Consider the following 26854-nt stretch of genomic DNA (forward strand, 5'->3'; position numbering starts at 1 on the left):
AGAATGCCGCGCCGCGCTCCCCCCCGCCGCCCCTTACCAGGTGCCGCCCCAAGCATGTGCTTGAGTGCCTGGTGCCTAGAGCCGGCCCTGACTGCAGACCAGGGAGCAGGGAATTCTAAAGTTCCTCGTGTAGCACATGCCCAGTCATCAGCCTCCTTTCTGATAACCCAGGGGGCTCCAGCACAAGTGCTTCTGCCAAGCACAACCACAGCAGGACCACATGGAACAAGACCTCTCTCAGCCAAGCAGGCCCATGAAGAACTTTATTGGCTGAGATTAGCCCCTTAAATGCAGCCCAGGCAGTCAGTCCATACACAGCACTAGTGAGAGTTTTCAGTTGCTGAAACTGAAACATTTTCACTTTTTTTGAGGAAAATTAGAATTTTCCAACCACCTCCTTCAAGTAATCTACTCTTGAAGTGCCAGTGACATAGATTGTACTGACGAGGCCACATCCAAGAAACAGAAATGCCGCCCCGTCCTTACCAGATGCATGTGGAGAACCTGAGTTTCAAACCTCTTTTTGCTTTTGTTTGTGTTTTCCTTTAATTGCTCTTTCCCACTTTGCTCTTTCTGCTCACCTTTCAGAGAGGTAAGTGGTGGGCATCCCAGTACTGCATCCACAAGGTGATTTCCCAGAAGTGTCTCCTAGGCCTTGTGGTCCTGCCGGTGTCTCCTTTTCCTTTTGCAAATGTTGAGGGAGATAAGGAGCTGTGCACTGGATAGTGATGGTGCCAGCTGGTGACACCTGTCAGGCGTCTTGAATATAGTGAATAAGGAATGCGCATGCCTAGAATTTTCCAGTATTTCCATTCCAAAGCAAAGCACTAGTCTATCTAGTCTGATATATTTCCTTGGGTAGTGGCTACTATATTGCACAGAGGAAGGCGAAAAAACAAACAGTTCGCCATTGTGAACCTGAGAAATTCCTTCCTGTCTTCTGCTAACTGATCAGTTTAAGCCCTGCGGCATACATGCTGATCATCTATTGCATTACTTTATCTTGCATAGCTACAAATGTTACTTACAGTCATAAGCCTACCTTTTCTTAAACTCAGTCAGTGTTTGTCTCAGTGGCCTCCTGTGGTCCCATCTTTGGTTACTAGTCACCATTATGTCAAGGAAGGAATCCGTCATTCAACTGTCTCATCTACGTGTCAAATTCAGGGCTGTATATCCATTTCCTCCTCCTGCTTTTTAAACACAGGGATAATAATAGAGTGAAACTTCTTAGATCTGGTGGAATAACAAAGCAATGCACTGTGCTGGGGCACTCCTTAACATAACTGCTTTCCCTGATTATTCAAATGAGAACGCTGAATAGGCCAACCCCTACAAACACATTTAAAATCCTCCTTGAATATTCTGTACCAGCAAATCCCTCAACACCTGTTCCAACACATATCCCCAAAATAGCTAATCGACCATGATCTTTAGCTGCAAATGAATATTTTGTTCACTACTTTCTACCTTAATTTCCCCAGGAACAACGAATGCACCACAAGTCTTACCTGCTTCAGAAACTAAATTAGTTGTAATGGAAGACGAGTGTAAGTACCTCCCGCCCCCGTCCCCCAGATTCTTTCTCTTTCTTTATTTTGCTTTGATAACACATTTCACTTTAATATTTTATCACATCCTGGCATATACTTAATCTCCACTTCTGTTCAGTTTCCAAGAAAAGCCTTGATCACTAACTAAATCCTTCAAAGGAAATGTTTGTTTCTGATACCCAAGCTCCAGAGAGAGAGGAGCAATTAACAAATGTTGGAATCCTAACTTGACAATCAAGGTGCTTTAAAAGTTTTAGCCAGGGCCGGTGTAACCACTAGGCAAACTAGGCGGCCACCTAGGGCGCCAAGATTTGGGGGCGCCAAAAAACGGTGCCCAAAAATTGTCTTTTACACTATTGCTCCAGGTGGGGGGATGGGCCGCTCGCAACCGCGTAAGCACCTACCTCTGCGGGCGTCCTCTGCAACCGTGGGCCCCGCCGCCTCCCTCCACCGTGCCCCACATCACTGCCCGCCTCCGCCCGCCCTGCCAGCCGGGAGCTGCCGCCTCCCCGAGCTGCCACATCGCTCCCTAGCCCGCTCCCTCTGGCTCTGACAGTCCCGGTCCCCCTGCCGCAGCAGCGGCTGCTGCCCAAGGGCTGTCGGCTGCAGATCGGAGTGTCTGACAGCAACCCACCTGCAGCTGGCCCTATTGACAGCAATGCAGTGGCGGGGAGGGGCAGGCTGGGGGAAAGGAAGAGGAGACCGTGGCCACCGCTGGTCCACCTGTGGGGGTGGATCATGGCCCTGCCAGAGGATACAGGGTTAAAGAGCTGCAAAAGTGTAACCGTCCTCAGCACATGCCACCTTCCAAGGCTTCATCCCTGCAGCCCTGTGGAGCAGGTAAATAGAGCCCCATTTTGGGGGAAACTGAGGCAGAGAACAGGGACGTGACTTGCCCAAGATCACCCGGGGAGCCATTGTCGGAGTCCTGCTTTGAATACAGAGATTGAGGCTTCCAGTTCTGCGCTGGCTCAGACCATTAGACCAGAGGCCTTCAAGCCCTGAGCTCTGCACCCGCCCACACAATGTATTAATCTGGGATTCAGGGGCAGCACACTGCAAGTTTTCCGTGAAGAAACATGGCTGTCTCAAGCCCTTATGGCTACAAGGAAAATCTTCCAAAGCTGATGGGCATCTAGCTGACACAGTTATGTCTGCCTGAGTCTTCAGCCAGCCTGGGACAACAGCTCTAGGAAATGCGGCAGTATCTGTTAAATCTAATTATGACACTGTCAGAGCCAGATTTTCATGTAACGTGGGTGTCCAGTTGTGTGGTGCACAACCACTGCAAGTGTGCGAGCAACTCAGGTTAAGTGCAGGCTGCAGCACCCAAGAGATTTTTGTTCTCCCACTGAATGACAGCAGATGCACCAGTAACTTTACTAGGTAGAAGTTTAGTGACCACATTAGGGCCATATCCTCCCCACTCCCAGCATTGGGCCAACTGCCCCTCATCATTCTCCTGATTGCTTGTATTGTTATTGATGGGAGATCTGCTGTGGATTGAGGTGTGTATATGGACCTGCCTTTGCAGGCTCAGTCCTGGCCCAGCATTCGAAATAAATTGCCCTGAGTTTCAGAAGTACTGAGAACCCTGGAGTTCCCACAGACATTGGGGGAACCGCAGGTGCTCAGCATCTCTGAAAATCAGACCCAGAATGACACTGATGCCTCTGCCCTGGGCCAGAGCTCTCTGAGTAAGGGGCTTCAGCAGCGATTGGCATGGGGCAGAGTAAAGCAACCAGGATGGTCATGACAGAGGCTGGAACACTGTCCTCGCCTCACACCTGTGGGGAAGACAGGTCTTCAGACACCCCCTCCCGCCTGCATTGCACTTTCCAGCCCAGGTGCAAGGAACCATTTCACACCAGGTGCTGTGGGGAGCTGAAACCCAGAACGGGGAAGTAACTTGCCTGAAGTCATCCAGTGAGTTGGTGCCAGGGTGGAGAATAGAAGCCAGATCCCAACTCCCAGCTCTGTGCTCTGATCCCCAAAACAGCCCTTTCCAGATCTGGGGGGGAGGGGTGCGGAGGGGCGACTCTAGCCACCTGCAGGAGACCCATTTATTTTCATTAAATATGTAGACTAAATAATGAAATTAATACATTTTCAAGCCGAACGTATATTAATTCTAATGAACAATGCCACATTATTCAGTATTCATTTTTGAAACTTTATAATATGCGATGCTCCGGGGCAAGGGGAGGGGGAGGGGGAACGCAAGGTGGAAGTTTCGCCTAGGGTGCAAAATATTCTTGCACCGGCCTTGGTTTTAGCCATGCTTTAAGAGATGCAAACTCTTTCAGTGAATAGGTTTTATTTATATAGGTTATATATATGCATACTTTATTTTCTATTTTTCAGTTTGTTTTTTATTTTTTCCACAAGGATAAGTAGGAATATAGGAAACCAAGAAAAAGTACCTTTGTAATACATGCATAGTATGGATAGTAGCAGGCAAATAGAATTGTACTCCATCACTGTATTTTTATCATACATTTCTAGAGAGCAAGGGCAGATTTACTGATATATTTCATTTGGCTGAAATGTTTTTATCGTTCATTTTTATTAGATTATTCCTTTCGTGAAAAACATAGAACATTAAAAATAGAACTACAAAAGCTAGCCACCAAGCAAATCTATAAAAGCCTGATGTCTGTCAGATATATTTATTATACTGTCAGTTCATTCAAGAGTATAATGCTGTTTCTATAAATGAGTCCCTCTCCCGACTAACCTAACACAAACAATACACTGACATCCCATAATGATCTCATCTAAGCTGGCTTCAATGCTTAGAACTGTAGATCAAACAATTACAGTGCAGACTGCTGTACCTCTGTGGTGAAGATTTCAGGTCTGGGGCCATAAACATTTTGGATTCATTGGGAATACTCCTGTGAGGAAAGTCAGTCTCACACTTAAGTTTGCAGGATCAGGGCTTAGTTTCAGCCCTTAAATCACCTTCTCTCCCTACCAATCTTTTGAGTGTGTTATTTCCAGAACCTAACAGCAAATCATTTATATATGTAAATGATATGTTAAAAACAGTTACATGAAGATTACAAACCAAGGTGATACTACTTGTACATTTCCAAGAAATAATGACTATCTGCTGTGCCTTGCTGTTCATCTAGCACCTGACTGTGTGATAGCAACATGGACCACTTCGCCCGTGGAACTAATATGCAGGATTGGGTCATTTAAGGACTTGATCCTGCATCCCATACTTCTGGCTAGTGCAGTCAGGATCCTCTATCTGTTGTCATTAAATATATAATGTTATATGTGTGCATGGACCGTGACAGATAAAGGAACTATAGTGTCTCTGCCTTGAAGAACATATAGTCCAAAGGCCTTACCTTGCTCCAAACACAAGTAGTTCTGTTGGGTTGGATTGCTAATGGGAGTGAAGTTTTTGGGATAACGCTGTAAATTAAGACGTGACATGACAAAAGAAGGTAAGAAATGCTGGGTTGGGGAAAGGTTGAGTTTATAGTGGTTACAATTTTAATGTGGATTCTTTCTGTTTGGAAGGATCCATTTTCTGGCTATTAAACTACCTACCAGTACCCACAGAAATTATCATTGTGGTGTACCGATAGGCATATTATTAAGGTTTCCTAGTAGAAAACTAAGCAATTTCCCACCTTCCCACCCCAATGTTTTAAGAAAATAAAAGTCCACATGTATCTAGTTCTGCCCATGCATTTTATAGTAGGTAAAGTTTTCAAGTATATCAGGTAACAACATCTGGATACAATTTTATTAGGGTTCCTAATTAGAAAAACAGTTTGTCTTTAAAAAGGGTTCATTCTCTTAGAGTCCATCCCCTTCTAATTTAATCCTGTGCTTATGCTAAATGCTGCATGAGCAACATCAGGCTAAGATGTGGCAAATTATGGCACCATAAACACAGGTTTCTCCAGCAGAATCTGCTGTCAATTACACCAGTATAAATCCAGAGTAATTATGTGCTTCACTGGAGTCACTCTGGATTTACACTGGTTTAACTGAAAGCTGAATATTATGAATTCCCTGCAATATCAAGCAAAGGGAGAAAGCTTTTACGGGAGTTTTCCCTGTGTAACCAGTGGGGAAAATGGGCCTACACACTGTATTCCAACAAGAAAAAGAGAATCAGAAAACTGCTATGTAGGTAAATTTTCATTCTGTTTGTCTTCTTTCTTTTCCACCCAAGCTTGCAGCTGTGTGAAAGTCTCCCTGTTTCGGTAAATGTCACCTCCACTTTGGAAATGATGGCACATTGTTATTTTGAAGCCGGGCTCTGTTTTTTCTTTATTATGGAGAGGTAGGAAGCTCTCCATAATTAAGGCAGTAATTGGCTTTTTCCATTACAAGCTTTACTGTGAACCCCATCAAACCTCACCAAAATGAAACCACTCTACCTGAAATTTCTTATGTGGTCACTGAAGACCAGTGCCACATCTGTGTGTTTTAAAGTGTGTGGTAAGTGGAGAAGGTGTTTGTGAGGTGGCAATAGGTAAAATCAGAATTGCCTCACTCTTGTAAAATTATGATCTATAAATTCTCCATGTTATATTCAAAAAAATAAAAAATAAAATAAAAAGCTTAGCTTAGAACCTCTAAATGATCCTTACCTCAGGTTGGTGCCGTTCATTGTTTTGGGGAAGGTTTGTAGGTTGTTACCTGCACTTTTCAAACCTCTGAGAACTCCCAGGGGATTCCAGGGAGTTTATATGGTGCTTACTTGTGGATGTAAAGCCACAGCTCACCAGTAGGGAGCAGTGTATGGGGTGCTGCAGCCAGGCAGTCCACTACTTTGCCCTTTGTTCAGCAATTCATGCTGGTGCGAAGGAAGCACCCGACTTTATGACTTGGCAGGTGAATTAGACCCAATGCTTGTGAAAGCAGAGGGAGATCATGGCTACTGGTTGAGGTGTGCTGTACTTTTTCCAATTCTAATATATCTTTTTTGGGATAGCTCAGTGGTTTGAGCATTGGCCTGCTAAACTCAGGGTTGTGAGTTCAATCCTTGAGGGGGCCACTTAGGGATCTGGGGCAAAATCAGTACTTGGTCCTGCTAGTGAAGGCAGGGGGCTGGACTTGATGACCTTTCAAGGTCCCTTCCAGTTCTAGGAGATAGGGTATCTCCATTAATTTAATTTAACCAGAACGGCACACAGTATTCAAAGTGTAGGTGTACCATGAATTTACACAGTGTCGTCATGATATTTTCTGTCTTATTATCTGTCCCTTTTCTAATGGTTCCTAACATTCTGTTAGCTTTTTTGACTGCCGCTGCACATTGAGAAGATGTTTTTCAGAGAACTATCCACAATTATCCTTTTCAGCAGTTCTAATGCCCAGGCAGTTATTTCCCATTTTGTAGCTGGGCATTTAATTTTTCCCAAAATGAAGTACTTTGCACTTGTCTTTAACGTCATAAAACTATCTGAGCTTCCTTATGCATCATCCTTTCTATTGCTTATTTCAGGGGTGTCTAGAGTTAGGGCTTTTAATCCGAGGCACAACAGGACCCAGACACCAAGATGCTATGTTGCAACTATAGATAGAATATGATCGGTCCTATAGGTATATTAAAGATGAATGGCTGGAAAATGTGACACCTGGAATGGTGTGTGATAGAATGAAAAAAGAGAATGAAAAAAGTTATCCTTGAGATATATAAGGCAGTTTGTCTAGTGGCTAGAGCAGGGAACTATAACAGCAGAATGGACTGATTTAAATAAAATTTTAATAATGATTTAAAACAGCACGCAGAAAACCTTGATTTGAATAATCAAATTTAATCTTATTTTGCATTTTAATTTTTGATTTTTTCTAAAGAAAGTTTTTCTAAATATAACCTTTACACTAAATTTGGTGGTACTTTGTGCTGTCCAGAAGGACACATTATACCTAAATACATATATACAAATTATATAGCTTAACTTACATTTATTCAGATTCCTAATTTTTACTTTTTGTATTATGTTGAAAATAGTCAGAGACACATTATGTATTTACTAGATGATGATTTGTGTCAAACTGTGTTGGAAATTGGAATTTAATTAAAAATTCACAAACAGCATTTTAAAATGTTTTAGCTAAATAAAACTAACAACTGTGCTGGATACATAAAAAAAAGTTTATTAAAACATTTTGCATTTAAAACTAATTTTATTAAACAGAGGAAGTATTCTCTGTAGTCAGGGCCGGATCCAGGCACCAGCCCACCAAGCTTGTGCTTGGGGCGGCACCTGGAGGGGGGCAGCGCGGTGCGGTGCTCCGGCCGCCGGGGAGAGCGGAGCCGCAGTGGGCTCGCCGCCCTCCCCCCGGCGCTCTGGACGCCGGGGAGAGCGGAGCCCCGGCCGGGCTCTCCGCCCTCCTCCTGGCGCTCTGGCCGCCGGGGAGAGCGGAGCCCCGGCCGGGCTCACCGCCCTCCTCCCGGCGCTCTGGCCGCCGGGGAGAGCGGAGCCCCGGCCGGGCTCTCCGCCCTCCTCCCGGCACTCTGGCTGCCGGGGAGAGTGGAGCCGCGGCGGGCTCACCGCATTCCCCCCGGCGCTCTGGCCACTGGGGAGAGCGGAGCCCCGGCCGGGCTCCCTGGCCTCCTCCCGGTGCTCTGGCTGGTCGGGGAGAGTGGCCCGCGGCCAGGCTTGGCGCCCTCCCCTGCCACGCTGGTGGGGGGGGCGGGGAGGGAGGGTGGCGGGAGGCTTTTTTGCCTCGGGCAAAAAGCCAGAGCCGGCCCTGTCTGTAGTTAGTGAACTGAACTGATGGTTTCTGGTCACCGTGTCCTTCAAGATTTTAGAACCAGTAGATCTCATCCTCTCACACCTCATTTTTATTCATAGACCAGAAGAGGAAAACAAGCTTTCCTTCTTTTACAACTCCCAATTGGTTTTTCAACTTTAAATGAACTAATCATTGGACCGAACTAGTTGAATAAACTGAATGGAGAAAATATTCTCTCTGCATCTGCACAAGAGGCTACTGCTGTCAAAAGCTGGGTTTAGCGCTTCAGCAAAGTCTGGTGCTGGTGGCTTCGCCAGTGACTTCTGCTAATTCAGTCCACAGACTTTCTTTAGAACATTGGCAACAAACATGTACCGTTTGAATATTATTATTTTATTAAATTTAAAAGATTTTAATAGATTATAGTAAATTTAGGCCTTATTATGGGTTATTTAAAATTTAAATAGGTTTGTTTTTAGAAAGAAAATCTATTGAATTGAAATTTAAAAATCCAGTTTAAATACAAACATTTTTTTTTGTTATCTTAGAAAAACTTCTTTTTAAATCAATCCTGACTGGGAGTCAGGAGAGCTGGGTTCTATTTCCAGCTCTGCCATTGGACTGTTGTGACCCTCTCTGGGCTTCAGTTTCCTCATCTAATAATGCACTTTAAGATGGCTGGAGAAAATAGGGTTGTCCACTCTCTAATCACACAAACCCAAACACCGTTGGCCCGCTCCTTCCCCAAGGCCACACCCCTTCTCTGAGGCCCTGCCCCCGCTCACTCCAGCCACCCTCCCTCAGTTGCTCGCTCTCTCCCACCCTCACTTCACTTTCACTGGGCGGGGCAAGGGGGTTGGGGTGCGGGAGGGGGTGCGGGCTCTGGGCTGGGGGGTGGAGCTGAGGGGTTTGGAGTGTGGGAGGGGGTTCTGGGCTGAGCCTGGGGCAGGGGATTGGGGTCTGGGAGGGAGCGAGGGGTGTGGGCTCTGGGAGGGAGTTTGTGTGTGGGAGGGGGCTCAGGACTGGGGCAGGTGGTTGGGGTGTGGGAGGAGGTTCGGGGTGTGGGCTCTGGAAGGTAGTTTGGGTGCAGGAGGTGGCTGGGGCAGGGATTTGGGGAGCAGAAGGGAGTTTGAGTGCGGGAGGGGGTTCAGGGCAGGGGGTTTGGTTGCAGGAGAAGGTGTGGGAGGGAGTTTGGGTGCGGAAGGGGGCTCTGGGTTGAGCCTGGGGCAAGGTGTTGGGGTGCAGGAAGGGGTGAGGGGTACAGGCTCCGGGAGGGAGTTTGGGTGTGGGAGAGGGCTCAGGGCTGGGGCAGGGGGTTGGGGTGTGGGAGGAGGTTTGGGGTGCAGGCTCCGGCTAGGTGGCCCTTACCTTGGGTGGCTCCCAGAAGTGATGGCATGTCCAGCAGCGGCCTAGGCTCAGGGGCAGCCAGGCAGCACTGCACATTGCCCCTGCCTGCAGGCACTACCCCCACAACTCCCATTGGCAGTGGTTCCCCATTCCCAGCCAATGGGAGCTGTGGAGTCAGCGCTCGGTGCGGGGGAATTGCGCAGAGACCCCCTGGCCATGCCTCCGCCTAGCAGCTGCAGGGATATGCTGTCTGCTTCTGGGAGCCGCGCGGCATCAGGGCAGGTAGGGAGCCTGCCTTAGCCCTGCTACGCCACTGGACTTTTAGTGGCCTAAAATCTCCCAAATTGGCTTCAGTAGCCTCCGGGAGATTGAGTCTGATTCCAGGAGACTCCTGGCCAAACCGGGAGGGTTGGCAACCCTAGGAGGAAAGCATCTATAGAAGTGTAAAGTTGTTGGTGGTATTATAGGGATTCAAGAAGATGGATGCTGTGATGCTGGCAGGTGCTTTTTGGGGCCCGGATGGCAGAGGAGAGAATAAGTCGGACAACCTTGTGAGCTTCAAGAGATCACTTGAGAGATTCTTCTTGATCCTTGACAAAAATACAGAATATTGCAGCTGCAAGCAGTTGAAACAGGCCGTTTCACTGAAACAGGCAGCCAGGTTATGTGAGTTAAGAAACATTTACAATCCCTTCTCTTAAGAAGCCTTAATGGCATAAAATGGACTGAAGTTGTGACTGTTCCGCATTATCTGTTGTTTCAAGTGAAGTGTTCTGCGTTCTGTTGTGGGCGCCTGTGCCTACACTATGATCCAGGGGCATGGTTCCCCTGCTTGTGTACACATACAGGTGCTAGCTTGCGTGGAGCGAGCATGGCTATAAATAGCAGCGTATCCATAGTGACATGGGTAGCGGATGCAGGGCTGAGCCGGGCCAAATACAAATGCACCTGAAAACCATGGTGCGTATGCAGCATGGCTCAGCTGCGCCTCTGGTGCCACTGCCTGTGCTACTGCACCTTCACTACTATTTATACTCGTGCTAGTTCTCATTGAGCTTCCACAAGTATGTGTGCACGGGCAGCATCATCAGGGCCTTAGCTTGTTGTGCAGATGTAGCCTGTGTTGCACTGGCGCGTACTTAAATAAACCTGGCTGTCCCTCTGTTGTGCCCTCAAGACCCTTTCGCAAACAAGATGAGGTCATTTTAGCGAGCAACATTTTACTGACAATCTAAATGTTGGGATATACCCAGATCAATAAAAATGCAGGCACAGAAATCGTCCCCATCAACTGTCAGCCTAGTGCAGTCTGCTCTGACTTGCATGGTTTGATTTAAGAGGATCAGAAACATTCACAATACTTCAAATAGCGAAACCCCAATATTAAGGATCAGTTCAGACGTTAAAGCGATACCCTTTTGACGGTATTGCAGTGCTAGTTATAAGACAGCCTTAGACTGAGAAGATGGTAAATATCAGCATAGAAACCCATGCTCTGCTACATCAGTATAAATTCATTGTCACTTCATGGACATCAGTGAGTTAATCCAGAATTACACCCCAGTGTAATTAAGAGGATAATTTGGCCCAGAGACCTCACTGTACTTCATCTCTGATGGAGGGTTGGGCAAACTACTTTGAAAGGAACCTCAGATTCTGTGTTTTATCAGTAAGTACATTAGGCATATACAGAGCAAGTGATTTGTATACACTCTCAAACCAGCTGAATTCATCTGTCAAACCTAATGTCTAAATATTGAGAGTGTGAAGTGTCTGTACTCTATGAACCCAGCGTTCAATGTTATTTAAAAAAAAAAAAGTGGTGAAAAGCAGGTCTTAACTGGCACGGTTCTCTTGCTCTGATAAACAGTAGCTGTGGTTCATAAAAAATAAAATACAATTTATAGTCTAAACTGCATTAATTAACCCTTTGGAGACTACAGATATAGTATCTCTATGACCTCCTAAGCATTAATTTGGTTAGCAGCATGCTGAAAATCAGTGGTCATAGGGTTAAATCACATCTGATGTAGGAGCTATAACATTCTTTCTCAAGTTCCTGTGCATGCGGATCCCACTTCTGGGTGTGCTCGCACCCTCTGTGCTGCAGTGTGGAAGGTTTTTCTTTCGCAGAGTCCCTAGGGGTTGCACATGTCACATGCTCTTGCGCACCCCTTCTTAAGAGCAGGGAGACCCCAACTGCCATCCAGTTCCGACAGAGTGTTGGAAATTCTCTGTGTCCCTCTTAATTAGATAGCTATAGTGTAGGATGAATGGACAGCTAGCTTTCACTTCATTAGATTTTTTTTGTTTTCTGGCCTGCTGGCAAAAAGAAAAAAAAAGTAGGTAGTAGTGGTGGAGGACTTTTGGGGCTGCTATGTCTTAGTCATGCTTAACAGGTTTTAAATTTCATTTGTCGAACAGAAGGGTAAATATTCAAGGAGAGCTGTATAATGTCTATGTGTGAGTATTTTAGGCATTTGAGAAACGCAGACTGGAGTCCAGAGTGTCCTCAAGATTTTCCTCATGGAGAAATCCATGAAAGCAACTTCGAAGAGATTCTGAAAGAACAGGGAACAACCTCTGTTCCTCGAATGCACCAGAGATTAGGGAAATCACCCAGAGTTTTAGGGGTTCAAAGAGATCTTTCAGATCTGAAAGGACCTTGTCTCAGCAAGCTAAGGTCATTTGGAGACAAGATTTATTCAATTCCTTTCAGGTCAGTGTCTAGAATTACTGTATCAGGCAATGCTGGCTACATATAACTACATGCAATGGGGAAGAATCACAGATTCTATGATAAACTCCCTGCAGAGTTAGAAGAATTTACTTCCATCTGCTCTGAAGAAATGTTGATTGCAAAAAATTTCTGCAAGCAGCTTTGGACTCAGTGGATGTGATCTATGGCAACTGGAACTGTTGTCATGAGAAGACTCTTGGCTTTCTGTATTGGGCCTGCCTAGGGAGGGCCAGACTATACTAGTGGGACCTCCCTTTCAATGGTCAAGATCTTTTTAGTGCTAAGACAGATGACACATTGCATTCTCTAAAGGACTCTAGAGCCATATTAAGGTTGTTTGGTCTCCTCACTCTGTCCTTTAGAAGAAAGCAGTATAGACCTCAAGCTTCTACCAAACAGAGTCCTCAACCTGCCGCTTCGACCTGTTTCTTCCATTAGAGGCCTTTTGATCAAGGAAGAGAGAGATCAAGATTCCAGAAGAGGAAATTGTTTGATCCATCTAATATCTTGGCACCATCTGCTCATCCTCAAAAGAAGCACTTTTGATGCTATGGTTGAGGATACATATACAATCTACTTGAATTTATTCCCCCGTCCCTCCCCCCCCATCTTTTTTTAAAGGATTGAGCTGGAATAACCATGGACCAGTGGGTTCTCCAGGTCATCCAGGAGGGTTACATTATAGAATTCCACACCATTCCAGATGTATTTCCAAGAATGTGCCAGTTAATTTCAGATCTGAGGACTCATCCTCAGAACCATGTAAAAGTCTCCCTAAAACTATTAGGCAACATGGCCTCTTGTACTTATCTAACCCCTTTCTCAAGGCTCAGAATGAGACCTCTGCCATCCTGGATTAAATGGGTGTTTTGGTCAAGTGTCCACCCTATAGGGATAAGAATAAAGATGGCAAAGCCAGTCCATAGAGTCCCTGAACACAAGCAATATGTCCTGGGAACTCCATTTCAGACTCTAAATCCTACCAAGATTCCCATCACCGATGTATCCCAATAGGGGTGGGGTGCTCATCTAGATCAATTTCAAATGCACAGTGTTTGTTCTATAAAGGACTCCTTGAATCATATTAATGTACTGGAGCTAAGAATGATTTGCTTAGCATTCAGGTCTTTCCTTCCACTACTACAGGGTCTGTCAGTTCAAGTGCTGTGGGCAATTGCACAGTGATTGTCTAATATTAAACAAACAAGGACAGGCAAGTTCAGACCCTCTTTATCAAGAAGCCATAATGCTGTGGAAATGGTGCATTTAGTATCACATCAAGATTATAGCACTTCATCTGCCAGGACAGGCCAGTGTCTGTGCTTCATCTGGACCCTGCATCTTTGGACTTGACAGTGTGGAAGATTTTTGGTTAATACCCAAGTATAAGGAACGTTCATTGTAGGTACAAACAGTCTTTTTGGAGAACAGTAAACTTTCTACTAGAAAAAACATACATGGCAAAATGAAAGAGATTTTAAGCTGGGGTGAAGACAAGAGGATGTGTTTCTACCTGTTCTTCTATTCCACTCATTCTGGATTACCTTTTATTTAAAACAGTTTGGTTTGTCTTTAAGTTCCATTAATATACATTTAGCATTTTTGGCTTGTCACCCACCAGTTACAGGTTTGTCTGTCCTTTCTCATCTAACAGTTGTCAGATTCCTAAAAGGTTTGAATCTCACGTTTCCCCCAGCTAGACATATACCTTCCTGATGAGACTTGAATTTAGTGCTTTCGGCTCTAATGGAACCGCTTTTTGAACCATTATCACGTTTTTCTAGTCAACACTTACCTATGAAAGCTGCTTTTTAGTGGCTATTACTTCTGCCTGCAGTTAGCAAAATCCAAGCTCTCATCTCCTCCTCCCACCCCCACCCCGGTACACTGTTTTTCATACAGACAGAGTCAAATTTAGACCTCACCCTAAATTCATACCAAAGGTGGTGTCGGACTTTCATATTAATCTGTATATTCAATTACTGGTTTTCTTTCCTAGACCTCATGCATCTGACATGCAGAGTATGAAGTTTTGATTCCAGAGGAGAGAAGCCCTCCTTTACTACCTAAATACAATGAGACTATTTAGGAAGACCCTTAGGTTGTTTGTAGGCTATGGTAGAAGAACTATTGGCAGCCCTCTCTTGACTGAAAGACTGTCGAGAGAGGGCTGTATTAGAACTGTTGTGAGCTGTATTAGAACTGACTATGAGGTCAGTAAACTGAAACTTCCTTTGAACATCTTGGCTCATTTTCCTTCAACAGCATGCTGCAGTAGGGTTCCATTGATGGAAACACATAGGGCAGCTACATGGTTACCAGTTCATGCATTTACTAGGCATTACTCATTGGAGGCTTCCTCAAGAGTTAATGCTCAAGTTGGAAGAGCCAGTCCTTCAATCTTTGTTCAGAGAAACTCTGTATCTCCCTCCTCCAAAGAGTCGAACGGCTTGCCAATCACCATGAGTGGAATCCACATGGACAGGAACTCATAGAAGAAAGAGTGGTTACTTGACTGTGATCCTTGGGCATTTGGATCCCATGACCCACCCTCTATTCCCACAGCTCGGAGTCTTATCACTGAGCCTTTGGGTGGTGAAGGATGTGGCTGGCGGTTGGGGTTGCCCCACTCTTTATGCTTTCAGGAGGGGAAGCTTGAGAGCACGCAGAGCGCATGTGTGACCCCTAGGGGACATTGCCAGAGAAAAAGCTTCCAAATTCCTGTGCAGAGGGTGTGAGGTATTTTAACATCTCAAATAATCAGTGACTGTAGGTTAAGCAACCATTCTTCTTCCTGCACAATTGTTAGCTGCTTTTTCAATCAAGCATGTAGTTTGTGCAAGGGGAAACTGGTAGTACCATGCTTAAGTCAATATGTGAGCAAGCAAACAATTGATTTTTCAATTCGGGGGCCAAACCAAAAAGTCTGAAAAAAAAATTGATTTGTATCTAACCAAAACTGAATGTTTTTTTTTCTCGAGGAAATGAAAAATTGGGGAAAAAAGGGTCAAAATGAAATATTTTGAATGTTGATTCGAATTGACATTTCATTCTCAAATGTTTCAAAACAACATTTTTGAAATGGTTCATTTTAATATTTTCAAAATGGGACATTTTGATTTTTTTTTCTTTTTTTTTGTAGCCAAAACTGTTTGTCGAGTTTGATCCAAATTTGCAAATAGTTTCAGTGCGCCCAAAAGTGCACATTTTTTGGCTAATTTACTATTGTCGTCCTCCCCCCCCCCAAATCACCCCTCTCTAGTCAGTATTCTTACTTTAGAGCAGAGACAATTTTTGATTCTCTTACACTACATTCAGGAGTAGCAGATTTGAATTCCTAGATAATTTAATAAATAGAGCTCTGTTCATATAAGTCCAAAATATGACAATTTGAGCTGGGCAGGAAATGGTTTCCCAGCCCACAAATGCTTTTGAGAGTTCAAAATATTTTACCATCACCAATTGAGATGAAAAGCTGAAATCTCAAAAAATTTCATGAACCAAAAACCAGGTGAATTAAAGTGTTTTTTGCTTTTCCATTTCAAGGTTTTTCTTTGTAACCATTTGTCATTCTAATTATTTAATTGAAAATTTCCCAACCAGCTCCAGCCACAATGTTCTATTTGCTACATAATGTTATTTTTTTAATTAAACTCTGAATATGTATATTTGATGTTGTTCTTATTGACGGGGCAAATAATAGCACTGGTAAAAGCTGGGCTCTAGCTCTTTCCAAATCTCAACTGAAAATACATCCTTCCTCCCCGCTGCCCTGCCACCTCTTCATTTCCCTCTCCTTTCATTGCTGGCTTTGTATCTAAATGGAGATTTCTTGGGGCAGATAGGGAGGGTGCTGCCTGCGTTGCTTTGAATCAGATATATTACTGCTGTCAGTCGGCTCAAAGTGGTGCTTTGTGTCCATTTTGCCTGCGTGCGTTCAGATCTCACCTGCCTGCTGGCGAAGGCGTTCACTTGTATTGATTTTTCATGCTTTCATTTCACCACTTTTTTCTGTAATTGACATTACGACTCCATAGAGCATTTTGGGATGCAGTTCATATGTGAATGGTGCTGCTGTGTAAACCTTCGCCTATCCCCTTATTTTAACGGAAACATCTGACCACCTGAATTGCAGCCACTACTGCCATAAATTGTTCCCTCCATTATTCAGACTTCCAGTTATCTGAATACTTTTGATGTCTCACAAAGCATTTTGGATAAAGAGGGTTGTACTGTGTACCAAATAAGGGCTTTATCCTGTGAAGTGAATCAATAGGAGTTAGGGGTGCTCCGCTCCTGGGGGATCAGGCCTGAAAGTTGTATTGTGCTGTATGGTCCATCAGAGTGGAATGGTTCTGGAATTTCCTTTCTGGATCATCTGGTGTAATTGTGAGGTGTTCAGAACAGAGTTTGAAAAAGAATGTAATGGGGAAACACTCATGGCTACAAATAATCTAATTTCTGCACTTGGACGTGTTTCCGCTCTCACTGAAGTTAGTGGCAAAACTCCCTTTGACTTCACTTCAATAGTTTTACATAACCACTCATCAAATGGCCCAAGATGACAGGAGATATAAATACACACATGTCTAAACTAATGTATTTGCTTGTAAATCTGTGAATTATCCTGCCAGGTCAGAATGTGACAGAAATGCGATTCTCATTTAAGGAGGAGATATTCTACCAACCTAAATTCCCCCTAAATTTTCAGTTGGCTAAGTTATTCCTCACACTGACAACTCAGTTAATTGTTCTGTACTGTGGTGTGTGCTGCTGAACAGATGCTACATTTTCCTCCAGAAGTGGCTGCATTTCAGAGGTAGATGAAGTGATGCCAGTGAATAGCACTGTGTGTATATCAGTTTTATTGGGATCTTTAGCATAATGCAAACATAAAACATGATTTTTAAAAAATTAACAAGGCAGTGTTAGAAAAACTACCTAATTATGCATTTTTCAGAGAGGAATAGCTCTACTAAAAGATCTGCTTCTTAGTTGCACAGTATGCAACTTTTAACCAATTATGAAAGATCTATTTTATTTCTGTTTCATTTTGTTTAAAGAACAGTGTATATTTAAAATCAGATTAAAATCACATGAAATCCATGTTAGAGTCCATGTTGTGCCCTATTCTAAGGGCACTATCTGAATTTTCCATATCTTTTGACCCTTCCTTAATGCTATATATATAAACTCTGCCTTTTTATATTGAGTGATATATGTGCTTTCTACTGTAGGTGGCTATGGATTCTGTGCTTCATTATTATTTCCCTCTCTCTGTTCTTCACCCTCTTTGTTTACTATGGAACGCTTACTCCAGAGCATATACTTTCCCTGTATGATTTATGATGTCTGACTTTGCCAAAAGAATGCCATGGAGCTGCTTGCTAATAATTGACAAATGACTTGGTTGTGCAGACTGATGGCCTTGTTCTGCCTTTGCCCTGTAGGTTTGTACCAAGGTTTTGGGAGAAGGCTGCTCAGAACTGACTCAACTGCTCTAGTTTTAGTTTGAAAGGAGATGTCTGAGTTCTACCATTTGTGACTCGGTAGATGGAACTCTTTCTTCTGCGTCAGAACTGAACCAATGTCCCTTCTTTGGGCTAGGGGCGATGTGCTGCCACAGGAGCCCTCTCCTAGATGTGACATAAAATGTACAGAGTGGTGACTTTAAAAATTCCAAAGTGATTTGGACACACAATTCTCATTAATTTTAATGGGAATGGGGCATCAAATTCCCCAAAGCAGCTTGGAAAATCTGTCATAGTCACTAAAGATCCCATGGCATTTTTTCAACAGCAAGGTTAACCCCAGAGTCGTAGCCGAATGACATCCTGCCTCCCTTAGAACCATTCTTTGTTTTAATTTATATACAGTGCTCATTGCTCTCTGTTCTAAACTGCTTGGTTCTACTATATGCGGTTAAAGAGCTGCTATGTTGCACCCTAGAGTTGACTGCATTTCTCTGATTGGTGAAGTGATTCCTCTGTATAATAACAAACAAACAAAAACCAAACAAACAAACAAAAAAAGCACAAAACCACCTTTGGGATGAATGGAGCTGTCTGCTGGAAAACATACAGGTTATTGTTAAGAAAAAGTTGAAGAAAGCCAACTTGAAAAGCAGCCCTTATGAGATGTGCAGTGTAGAAATAGCATTGCTGAGAGCATAGCCCAAGCAGTGCGGTGGCACTGCTCAGCACAGCTGACAATTAAATGATTTGTGTTGCCTAAACGAATAGCAAACAATGGGTGTCAAAATGCACCTCTTCATTATATATAATTGAGAAAGTAAAATGTGAGGGTAATAGTCTGAGTCACAGGCAGCTGAGGCGATGGATCTGATCAGCTTAATGAGCACAGAGAGAGAGAGAGAGACTCCATACAAAGCTGGATCCACCAGCAGGGGTCCTTGTAGAAGTAAGAGTTGCAGAACAAACCATTTAAGTTGTTCTTGTGCTAGGCTTACATTTGTGAAAACGTCCTACCTATTTGAGGGGATCACCAAAACGGCAGGATTTGGGGAGTCCGCTGTTACTTGTAGCTGTTGTGTTGGCTCACCTCATATCCCCTGGGGGTGAAGTCAGGAAGTAGGAATATGAGGTCTTTTGCCACTGGGTTGTCGTCAGATGTTTGGCGTGCGTTCTTTCTGCGTGTGCACCAACTGACCAATAAGCTCACAAGACTTGGTTTAGTAGTGAAGGCACCCGGCCAGGTTTATTGCTAATGCTGGAATGCCCCGGCTCAATGGTTACAGGTCACACTGACACATGTATGCCTGTGACAATGGACAGCTCAGTCAGTGGCGGGATTTTCCACTGTCCCCTAGGCCAGACGATAGCTTAAAGCAAGGTAGCCCAACATTTATAGACTGAGACAAACAATCTGGGATAAAATAATTTACGTATCACCTTGTGTGTTTCATGACATGTTTGTTACCTCTCCTTGTTCTTTCCTCCTAATGTTTCAGACAACATTCCTATTCACCACCTGTCTTTGTACTTTTACTCCTGATGTTTCAGACAAAATATCACTATTTATCTCTTTTGTCAAACCATTTTATTGTATGCTAGGTTGGGGTGTTCTTGTGCTGGCCTGCTGGAATGTGTTTACATATTCAGTGTGTTTTAGCCATGCTAGCAATACTGTTGCTGAGTTTGTGTACCGGACACTGACTTGCAGGCAAGCAACTGCTTTTGACGGGGCCTGACTGTTGTTCACAGCATAACTTTTGCTGACTTTGGTTCAGGCCTCAGGCCCATGCTTCAGGCTCTCTTTCTACTACACGGGTCACTGACTTCAATCCAGCCCATGGGATTAGTTACCACCTGATGGCTGCTTGGTGACCTGTTGGAAAAGAGCTGGAGGTTCCAGTTCAACCCTTATGGAAAGTGCTATAAAATGTAACAGACAACAATAACCATTTGATGAGTTTTTTCACTATCTCTAGAAATCAACAGAGAATTTGATTCCTTCTGTAGAATTCTTTAGGACAGTTAAAAAGGCAACAAGAAATACCGTATTCTCTACTACATTCTGTAGGGTTTTGCAGTAATTTCTGAGAGAATCTCACTAAGTTGCTGTAGAACACTGTTGGTTTCAACTTTCTTTAATTTTAGAGGACTTTTCCATATGGGAATTCCCAGCTGGGAGAAGTATCCCTAACACAGAAAGCATCAACACTACCTTTTTTGGTAGTCTCATTAGAGAAGCCAAAGCTGAATGACCACGAATACTGATTATCGTTCCATCAATAGAGGCCGCCCCTCTAGGGCAGAGTTCAGGTAGATTTGTGGGCTTGTACTGCCACTGTGCTGTCCCTTTTCTGGGAACAAATGGTGGCCATCAGTTTCTAGGCCATGGAGAGCTACTTTGTTATGGAATCACAGAGAGCCACCAAACAACGACTGTGTCATCCCACACACTGCATTGTGATTGGATACTGATCCAATGCACATACAGCCATTCAGGGCATCAGCATCATATCACAGCTACTTTGTGACTCTGCAACTCAATGCAACACATTCTCTCTCTGTTCTTCATCTGTGACCTCCTCTCTGGCTGATGAGGGGGAAAGATTGGGTGTGAGGGTGGGTGTGCATTTCTTCATCTCATTTGCCCTCCCGGGTTGATGAGGAGTGAGGAAACAATTTTTTTTCTTACTCCTTGTCTCTGGTTCCTGGCTGCTGGAAGGGATGTTTGCGCAGAACTCTCACCCCACCCCCTCACACTTTGTATGCAAGGGGTAATGCTGTGATTGGAGCATGAAGGGTGTCACTCAAGCCCCACAGACTCCATGAGAGCTGCGTGTAGGTCTAAAGCCACAGCTTGAGGATTGCTGCTCCTGGGGCTTCTGCTCAGGCAACCAAATCAACTGAAACCCACTTAAGGGAGAAGACTTGCAAAGCAAAGGAAGTAATGGTATATCCTCTTGTGTCTTTCTTGCAGTAACGACCACACTCTCCTCCTGGTCAGGACACGCCAGAAAATGCAACGAAACAGCCAAATCCTATTGCGTCAATGGCGGGGTGTGCTACTACATCGAGGGGATCAATCAGCTGTCTTGCAAGTGAGTGAGGGTTTTGACACACAAGTAGCCTGGAATGGAATCGGGGATGGTTGTGCGATTGCAGAAGGAGTGATGTCTCTTGGAAGGTTCCCTGGCGATTGTGCTGGTTAAGCTGCGCAGATTTAGCAAAAGGGTGTTTTTTGATGGCGTTGCCTTATCCCTAGGGCCCTTCCAAATTCACAGCTGTGAAAAACGTGTCACAGAGCATAAAATAAGCCCTCCCCTGTGAAATCTAGCTATTGGATGGAAGAGAGAGGGGCAGGGCTGGAGGTGCCCCAGCCAGGGGCTCCTACCATTCCCCTGGCTCCAGATGCTAGTCCCCAGGCTGGGAAGAAACAGGACTAGCTCTTCCCCTGCACAGCTGCAGAGCTTCCTGAAGAAGGGAGAGGTACCCAGAGGTGGGTCTGATCTCCTCCCCGCCCCAGAAAAGCAGCTGTACAGGGGAAGAGCAAGTCCTGTCCCTCCCCAGCTCAGCGGGGACTGGCATCTAGGAGCCCTTAGATGGGGCACTCCCAGCAGCAAGAGGGAGATCAGACCCACCTCCGGGAACCTCTTGTGGCTTGTGGCTGCAGAAAGTTCGCAAAAGTGAGGGTGGCAATCCTGTGACTCCACCCCCTTTTGGGTTGGGACCCCCAGGGTTACAACACTGTGAAATTCCAGATGTAAACCTTTGAAAATGTGAAATTGATTAATTTTCAAATCCTACGGTTGTGAAATTGACCAGAATGGACTGTGAATTTGGTAGGGCCCTACTTATCCCCAAGTACCATATGTCACTTCTATTGAAACTTCCTTTAAGGATATGATTATGCTGGAAGTTTGAAAAGATGTTTTCTCTCTTCCCCCTTCCCTTACGGCTGCAGGGAAGGGTGGGATCTGCATTTCCCTGTGCAACTCTCCCCAACCTAGGTCAAGGTTCAGCATCAGAGTCACCATCGTCCCCGTTAAGAATGGATGGGGCCTTCCTTGGAGCATGCAAATCTCACTCTCACTTCTCAACCAGAGGGGACCCTGATGAGTGACTCAAAGCCCTCTCTCCTCCCCCTCTCCCTTAGGGGCCTTCTCGTCCCTCCCACAGCCCGGTAGGCTAAAGAATGAGGCTTGTGAGTGAGTCTCCCATGTGACATTTAGAACTCTAGCGCCACACCAAACTTGGTTTACAAAAGGGCTTCTTGGGCATCAGTGAAAGGGAATCAAGTGTTGTGTTTACTGTGTTCCTTTTTATATTAGGACCAACAAAAAGCTCAGGGAGCCATACTAAGTCATCAATAGACATGGAATTTTCTTGAGAGGGTGGAGGGAAAGTGCACGGTATAGGGGAATGGTAATCTGCCATGAGAGCCTTTCACCTCTAGATCACTGTCTCAAACCTAGACAAGGCCAGCAGTAACCCAAAGCTAATACCATCTCGTGGCTTCACATTGGCAGCCTATGTGAAACATGGGTTGAGGGGCTCAGTCTAATGGCCAGCATCAGAAGTCTGCACCGCAGAAATAACCAAGACAGTCCGCAATCTAAGCAGACAGGCACAGAACAGAAGAGGCCTTGGAGATTAAGCTGCCCTCACCCTTTGAAGTGGTCTCAAAGTTGAGGACCACCCGCAAGGCAGGGAGTGGGAGGCAGGGCCGGCTCCAGGCACCAGGCACCCAAGCACATGCTTGGGGCGGCACCTGGTAAGGGGCGGCGGGGGGAGCGCAGCGCGGCATTCCGCAGGGGTGGCGCTCCGGCGGCGCGGCGCGGCACTGGGGGGGCGGGCTCCAGTTGCGTTGGGCTTGGCGAGGGGGCGGCGCAGGCGTGGCACTGAAGGGGGGTTCCGGCGGCGCTCGGCGGGGGGTGGGCTCCGGCGGCGCGGCGCTCGGCGGGGGGGGGGGCAGCGCGGGGCTCGGCGCTCGGGGGGGGGGTTCCGGCGCGCGGCGCTTGGTGGGGGTGCGGTGCGGGCATGGCGCTGGAGGGGGGTTCCGGCAGCGCTTGGTGGGGGGCGGGCTCCGGCGGCGCGGCGCTCGGCGGGGGGGGGCAGCGCGGTGCTCGGTGCTCGGGGGGGGGTTCCGGCGGCGCTCGGCGCAGGAGGGGGCGGGCTCTGGCGCTCGGCGGGGGGGCGGCGCGGCGCTCGGTGGGGGGGCTCGGGGGCGGCGCTTTTTTTTGCTGCTTGGGGCAGCAAAAAAGCTAGAGCTGGCCCTGGTGGGAGGTTTGCTCTTCTATTGAGTATACTGTATCAACTCTGTGCACGAGTTCTGTAGAAGATTAAGTCTCCCTGGCTTTCTATCCAGCCCCCGCTACGTTGTAACATGAAGTAAACATGGCAATTGCTCAGATCTGTTTCAGTCAGGGATAGGCCAACAAGTCTGGCTTCAAGTAAGTACTTGAACTGACTAAACTACAAACTATTTTGGAAGGTCAACAAAGTTTGGTTAAGTTTTTGTGTGTGTTTATTTCTACCATATTTTGCATGCTTTGGCACTCCTTTGTTTGGCAGGGATCACAAGCAAAGAGCTGATATTCAGCCAAAGAGCCTGTTTTCCCCATATTTATGACCCTGCGGTGAAAAGCTTGGATGCATACTTGATCCAGTGAGCTCAAATCTTTCCATGTGAGCAAAGCACCAATAGCCCTTATATATCATGGGCTTGATTTTCAGAGGTGCCAAGAGCCTTCAGCTCCCACTGACTTCAGCTGGAATTGTGTGGGCTCAGCACCTCATAATATCAGGCCCTTTTAGCCTTAGCATTCCCTGGAGGAAATGCAGGAGAAGCTGTAAAATGCCTTACAAGACTGTTGTGCAGCAACAATATTCTGGATCAGGTTTGGAAATGCAGTGTAACAATAGTCTGTCTTGTCACAGGATATAGAGATTGGTCCCAACCACAAGGCTGGATCCGTGGCTGGATCCAAGGGTTGTGGCTTGGAACTACATCTGAACAATGAGCTGAGCCAGTATCTTAGATCTGAATGCCCTCCTGCTTTGGGAAAGCTTGAATCCAGATCTGAATTTGGCAAATTGGGCCTATTTCTATTTTTATATGGAGGGAAATACATATTGAAACTTACTAGACAGTTCTCTGCATCCGCAACTTGCTTAACTTTACAGGCCAGATCCTTAGCTGGTATAAATTGGCATAGCTTGTTTCATCGCAGTGACGCTATACCCGTTTTCATCAGTTTGAATCTGGCTCAAAATCAATATGCAGCTGTTATGACTGAACACATTTTATTGTTTATGAACTACATCCATGACATGCCCATCTGAGATGATCTTCTGGCTCGTGGTATGTTGCCAGTTTGGACTTTAATGGTGCCAGTTTGGGCACCCTGAAAGTCCCCTTTGGAAGGAGGGGAACAAGTTTTTTCCCCCTCTTCACATCACTGGTGCAGGAGCAGTGCAGAGGAAAGCTTTACTAGTCTGAAAGCATTTGGACTGGTCTTGCCAAAGCGGTCCTAGCCTAGTCATGAAAGAGCACATCTTACAATTAGGACATTGTGATTGCTGTCTCATGGAGTTTTTTTCCTAACTTGAATTCCATTATGATTTTAGCAGCCGAAGCCTCATGAACCACTAGAAATAGACATAAATACTACAGAGATGATCCCATTTAAAAGCTGCAGATTTTGTTTTCAGATGGTATGATGCACTGATTAGCATCTCTAATGAGTCTCAACTTATTGGCTGCTAAAAGTGTGCTGGGATTGAAGGGTGTGGGGGTGGGGAGAGGGGAAAGCAAAGCACTGATCAGAATGAAGTGATTTCTAAGGTCCAAAATATCACTGTTCACCTGCCAGAGCTTGAAAAGAAAGCCCTGTACCACTGGAACCCCAGGTTTCCTACACTGTAACACCTTCATTTCTGATCCTGATGTCCTCAGAGATACTGGGCATTAAATCTGCTACTGGTCCCTTGGTCTAGCAGGGATTTTTAAACACGGATCAGGGACTGAATATGGCAAGTTTTGGGTTTCAGGCCAGTGTCATTTACAGTCCCTGGGGAATTGGAGGCACAACCACTAGCTCTCTAGTAACTAGTGTGACATTTGAATTTATACATAAACTATCTGAAATTCAATGTATAATTCCAGAACATTTTATTTTTTCTTGTAAAATGAGGCATTCTTAGTGTAGGTGATTGGTGACCGACAGACAAAAGACTTCCACTACAGAATAGCAAAAGATTAGACTACGGAGCAGATACTTTCAGAACATGCTTGTATGCTGACTATCAAGACAGTCTGATTAGCTGCAGAAATGTGGAAAGCTGGTTCCAGGTGAGGGAGAAAATAACAAGTTCAGAGAAGAATTCAGAAAGGGGAGGTGGGGTGAGGGGAGGAATAAATGGTTTGATCCATACTTCTTAGCCTTTCCACACTACATTATGGGTCCTGTCCCTGTCCCTGTCCTAAAATCCACCCCCATCTCTACAGAAATGGAGTTGTAGGGCATTGGTCCTTTCATTGTGCAGCCTGTTAAAATACTTTTGAATCACAGCAGACTGTTTATGACACTTAAAATGTAAAAATTAACATTGTCTAACATTAAAAAATGCACCAGAATTAAAACCCCAGATGGGAAAACACAAAGACTTTAGAGTGGTAAATGTTGTGGATTGGGCCCGCCTCTCCAGAAAACATACCAGGCAATGCAGTGAAAACAGTGTTGATAAAAACCTCGTTTCAAACCCGGTCTTTGTTCCTCTTTATCGCTGGCAATGAATCCAATGTTTGGATTCTAAGACCTTCTTCTGGGCTGTATTATTTTCCCTTAGCAGTCCGGAAAGCAGATTCTGGCTCCTACACCAGCATGGTGTTATCAGCTTTTTCAATATTCCCTGTCTGAGATTCAACAGTGAGGAAATATGACTTGGGAACATTCCGCTTGTCCACCATGTGTTTTTATCTCCTTAGTCACCTTACTGGAACATATTTAATTATTTAGAGTGGTCCACAAACACAGGCGAGTCTTTCTGTGGATGTTATCTCTGCAAAAGAGCCAGTAGGCATCTGAAATTAATTCCTCTCCTGAAGTGGCTTCATGCCTGAGATGGTGCAGATATTTTCCATATGAAAGAGAGAGTGGCCCATGTTTTTGATTGAACTTTTGTAGCAGGGTCATCAGCAAATTGCTCCTTCCAGCCACCAAAAACCTGGGGAGGAAAATGCAGTGAAATTTTTGCCTGGAAAACCACATTTCAGTACAGTTCAACATTGGGGGGAGCGGGGGAGGGGAATCTAGACTTGGGTTACTGGAAATACATGCCCTGGAATTTCTAATCTGTGGCAGACCTCTCCATAAATTTTTGAGTCTTTGCAGAGTGTTTGCATAATTTATCTGGGGCAAAAATTTGTCTGGGGATTGGTCCTGCTTTGAGCAGGGGGTTGGACTAGATGACCTCCTGAGGTCCCTTCCAACCCTGAGATTCTATGATTCTATGTAAAAAAAAAAAAAAAAATAAAAACATCTACACATTTTGGTTGCAAAGAAAACCTGCTTATGCCCCAGGCAGTGCCGCCATCCTGAATCTGCAAACAGACCACCTGAAATTAAACCTTAGAGAGGTGTGACAGGCCCCAGGTATATTGCAGCCTGTAGGCATATAAACTAAAAAGGACTATAGCACTATATATATATATATATATATATATATATATCCACCTTCATTTTCAATATATATATATTGACCCAACAGCACTAATAAAATGAAGAGCCTCTGACCCTGGGGGAAGTGGGGGTGGGAAGAATCATAGTTCAAGCCCCAGATGATCCTGCTAGGAAAAGTCTTAGAAGTGGGCCTTATAGCTTCCCCCAAAGGTAAAAATAATCCTCAAACTCAATTCCAGAGTCCTTAAGAACATCTGCAGTCGGTCAGACAAATCTCCAGCCTCAGCTAGAGGATCCCAGCACACATCAGCTGCTGGGCTGGAACATGGTCACTGGGTATTGATG

At 45.1% G+C, this 26854-nt stretch overlaps 1 protein-coding gene across 3 annotated transcripts in view; it reads left to right on the forward strand.

Annotated features, from left to right (window-relative positions):
- NRG2 (neuregulin 2) overlaps positions 1-26854 on the forward strand; it is a 382704-nt gene that overhangs the window by 280610 nt on the left and 75240 nt on the right. For 2 of the 3 annotated variants that reach the window (XM_065555856.1, XM_065555854.1), the window contains 2 exons: positions 1485-1550; positions 20806-20926. In XM_065555856.1, the coding sequence (XP_065411928.1) occupies positions 1485-1550; positions 20806-20926 (187 nt within the window). The remainder of the gene's footprint in view (positions 1-1484; positions 1551-20805; positions 20927-26854) is intronic. The other variant, XM_065555855.1, reaches the window with a different exon arrangement.

The sequence above is a fragment of the Chrysemys picta genome, chromosome 8, assembly GCF_011386835.1.
Source record: "Chrysemys picta bellii isolate R12L10 chromosome 8, ASM1138683v2, whole genome shotgun sequence".
Classification (NCBI taxonomy): domain Eukaryota; kingdom Metazoa; phylum Chordata; order Testudines; family Emydidae; genus Chrysemys; species Chrysemys picta.